At 38.9% G+C, this 2,026-nt stretch overlaps 1 protein-coding gene across 1 annotated transcript; it reads left to right on the top strand.

Moving 5' to 3' along the window:
• On the top strand, nt 1–1,002 carry GPR65 (G protein-coupled receptor 65; the record flags this gene model as incomplete). Its single annotated transcript, XM_080674177.1, has 1 exon — nt 1–1,002. The coding sequence occupies one exon, from the start codon at nt 1–3 to the stop codon at nt 1,000–1,002; it is 1,002 nt and encodes a 333-aa protein (XP_080530303.1).
• Nucleotides 1,003–2,026: the final 1,024 nt, after the last annotated feature.

Genomic DNA, 2,026 nt, shown 5'->3' with positions numbered 1-2,026 from the left:
ATGAACAGCACATGTACTGATGAGCAGCACACCCTGGAACACTATTTGTTTCCAATTGTTTACATCTTCGTGGTAATAGTCAGCATTCCAGCCAATATTGGATCTCTTTGTGTGTCTTTTCTGCAAGCAAAGAAAGGAAACGAATTGGGAATTTATCTTTTCAGTTTGTCACTGTCCGATCTGCTGTATGCTCTCACTCTCCCTCTATGGATTCATTACACTTGGAATCAAGACAACTGGACTTTCTCTGCTGGCTTGTGCAAGGGATGTGCTTTCTTCACGAACATGAACTTTTACAGCAGCACAGCCTTCCTCACCTGCGTTGCTGTGGACCGGTACTTAGCAGTTGTCTACCCTCTGAAGTTCTTTTTCCTAAGAACAAGAAGATTTGCGTTCATGGTCAGCCTGTCCATCTGGGTAGCAGAAACCATCTTCAATGCTGCCATTCTGTGGGAAGATGAGCTATTTACAGAATATTGCGACACCAATAAGTCTACTTTTACTCTATGCTATGACAGATACCCTTTGGCGGACTGGCAAATTAGGTTCAACTTATTTAGGACGTGTACGGGCTATGCTATACCTTTGGTCATCATAATGGCTTGCAACCAGAAAGTTTACCAAGCGGTGCAACATAATCAAGCCACGGAAAACAGTGAAAAGAAAAGAATCATAAAACTACTTGTTACAGTCACATTGACTTTTGTCTTGTGCTTTACTCCCTTTCATGTGATGTTGCTGCTCCGAAGCATTTTAGAGCCGATAGTTGGCCAAAAGTATGGGAAGCAGACCTATAAAATGTATAGAATCACAGTTGCATTAACGAGTTTAAATTGTGTTGCTGATCCGATTCTGTATTGTTTTGTAACTGAAACAGGAAGATCTGATATGTGGAATATATTAAAATTCTGTACTGGGAAACTTAATAAATCACAAAGACAAAGAAAAAGCATATTTTCTATGTCTACAAAAGATACTATGGAGTTAGACACTCTGGAATAGAACCAAGGAATTGTTATAAGGTGCACAAGATTATATCATCAAGATTACATTTTGAAAAGGAAACCTAGCATGGGATGGAACTAAGTTTTCCAACGGAGGGAATATTTTAATATCCTCTCCAATGGGGAAATACTTTGAAAGTGCACTGTGCAGCTCCTTGTCTTTTATTACATGAATATTAAACAAAAATCTAATATTTCCTGATGACTGGAAATTGTTATTGTTGATGGCAATTGTTTTTGTACCTATGCTATAATCCCTCAGAGGTTAGTAAGATATGTAGGACTGTGTGTCTTTCATTTGGTAACCTTTATGTCTGGTTTTTATTATTTTTCTCACTCTTTCTATAGATTTTAGGCCGTCAGCTATAACTTCTCCCAACCGTATGTCCTTGTCTCCAACAATCCCATCTACAAAATACCTCTTCTAATCTTCTCACTCATTACTAAATATTTATTGATCCCACTCTACATACTGTTTTGTGTTTATTATTGGGGTTACAAAACATATGGTCTCATGAAGCCTAGGGAAGCTCACATCAGTTCAGACACCTAGTCACTTCTATACAAAGGAAAAGGAAATGGGCCCCAGGGGTGGGCAAACTTTTTGACTCGAGGGCCACAATGGGTTCTTAAACTGGACCAGAGGGCCGGAACAAAAGCGTGGATGGAGTGTTTGTGTGAACTAATATAAATTCAAAGTGAAGGAGCGGAGGAGAGAGCAAGAGAACCGGATAGAACAGCCGGATCCGGCCCGCGGGCCGTAGTTTGCCCACGGCTGGAGAGAGACAATCTGAAGGCTCTTCCATGATATAAAGCACACGAGCTCTGTGGAAGCTTTTTCAGCTGCTCAAAGACCTGTACTTTCTTCCCAATCATATTTTTGTTTTATTTTGATTTTTAAATATTCACGGTTAAGTACATAGTAGTTGAAATTACCAGAAGCTTAATGTTAAGACAAAAAGACATTATAGATAAAAAATATATTTATTACATTAAATCTTATATTAGGGGACTTTTAGGAC

Source organism: Plecotus auritus (genome assembly GCF_963455305.1).
Source record: "Plecotus auritus genome assembly, chromosome: 1".
Taxonomy (NCBI): domain Eukaryota; kingdom Metazoa; phylum Chordata; class Mammalia; order Chiroptera; family Vespertilionidae; genus Plecotus; species Plecotus auritus.
The sequence above is the reverse complement of the archived record's forward strand: the minus strand, read 5'-3'. Positions and strand labels throughout refer to the sequence as shown.